This window comes from Beta vulgaris, chromosome 7, assembly GCF_026745355.1.
Source record: "Beta vulgaris subsp. vulgaris cultivar EL10 chromosome 7, EL10.2, whole genome shotgun sequence".
Lineage (NCBI taxonomy): Eukaryota > Viridiplantae > Streptophyta > Magnoliopsida > Caryophyllales > Amaranthaceae > Beta > Beta vulgaris.
Window position 1 is genome coordinate 19,706,075 of NC_079208.1, and position 1,277 is coordinate 19,707,351.

General features: G+C 38.2%; 1 protein-coding gene across 1 annotated transcript; it reads left to right on the top strand.

Annotated features, from left to right (window-relative positions):
- Window positions 1-362: 362 nt before the first annotated feature.
- On the top strand, window positions 363-1,031 carry LOC130589491 (uncharacterized). Its single transcript, XM_057390762.1, has one exon. The coding sequence runs from the start codon at window positions 363-365 to the stop codon at window positions 1,029-1,031; it is 669 nt and encodes a 222-aa protein (XP_057246745.1).
- The last annotated feature ends 246 nt before the right edge of the window (window positions 1,032-1,277 follow it).

Below are 1,277 nucleotides of genomic sequence, written 5' to 3' on the forward strand. Positions count from 1 at the left end.
TCTCAGTGCAAGCCACTCATTGATAAGATTACAGCAGAGCTTCAAGGATGGGTTGCTCATCTCTTATCTTATGCTGGGAGATTACAGTTGGTGAAATCTATTCTCAGTAGTATGCAAAACTACTGGGCTCAAATTTTTCCACTTCCAAAAAAATTGATAAAGGCTGTTGAATCAATTTGTAGAACCTTTTTGTGGACTGAATCAGTTGACTCAAGCTCTAAAACTCCTGTGGCCTAGGACTTCTTGCAACAGCCAAAGAGTACAGGAGGTCTAAATATTACTAATATGGTAATATGGAATAAAGCAGCTATCCTTAAGCTTCTTTGGGCCCTAGCTTTTAAGCAAGATAAGCTTTGGGTTAGATGGGTGAATGCTTATTACATCAAAAGATAAGAGTTGAAGATGTTACTGTCACCAGTAACACATCATGGCTTCTAAGGAAAATACTTAAAGCTAGAGAATTGATTGTAAGAATTGGAGGGTGGGAGACAGTGAGCAATCAGTGGAAATTCAGTATAAAAACAGCTTACAAGCTTCTCCAAGCAAATTATGATAATGTGGTATGGAAAAGGTTGGTTTGTAATAACCAAGCTACACCAAAAAGCAAGTTTATCCTATGGCTAGCATTGCTGAATAGACTTGCTACAGCTGAAAGAGTGAGTAAATGGAGTTGGGAATTGAGTCCATTGTGTAAACTGTGTGGAACTGATATTGAGAATGTGCAGCACTTGTTCTTCAATTGTCAATACAGCAATACAGTATGGTGCAATGTCCTTAGATACTTAAATCTGCAGCCTCAAGGAACAGCTCAGCAAGATATGGAAATGGCTATTAGAAAAGCTAGAAGTACTAAGGATAGAAGTAAACTATTTGTTATGATGTATACAGAGAGTGTGTACTCCATCTGGTTACAGAGAAATGCCAAGTATTTTAGAGATTCAGATGTGAATCCTAATGACCTTGCTAGAAATATTATCTTGAGAGTTGCAGTTATATGTAGTGAGAAGCAAAAACAAATGTTAGTGATGTAAACAGATTATGTGGCTTGTATGGTGGGCATTAAGAGTAGTCTGTTACTCTAATGCTTTAGGTTGTAACCCTTTTTTTTTGGTTGTCAATAACAATTTTGAATTGCCAAAAAAAAAAAAATGGATCAAGCGCCACTTCGTCTACATTCTGCTCATCTGGCGCGTCGGGCGCTAATTATCTCGTTAATTGCAAGATGGGTGCTTTGGGGGGGGGCTTTAGCGATAAACTGTATTACTCGCGAGGGGCTT

Bases quoted from the DNA above. Each gene is read 5' to 3' on its own strand.
- LOC130589491 (XM_057390762.1), top strand. From the start codon at position 363: ATGGGTGAATGCTTATTACATCAAAAGATAAGAGTTGAAGATGTTACT.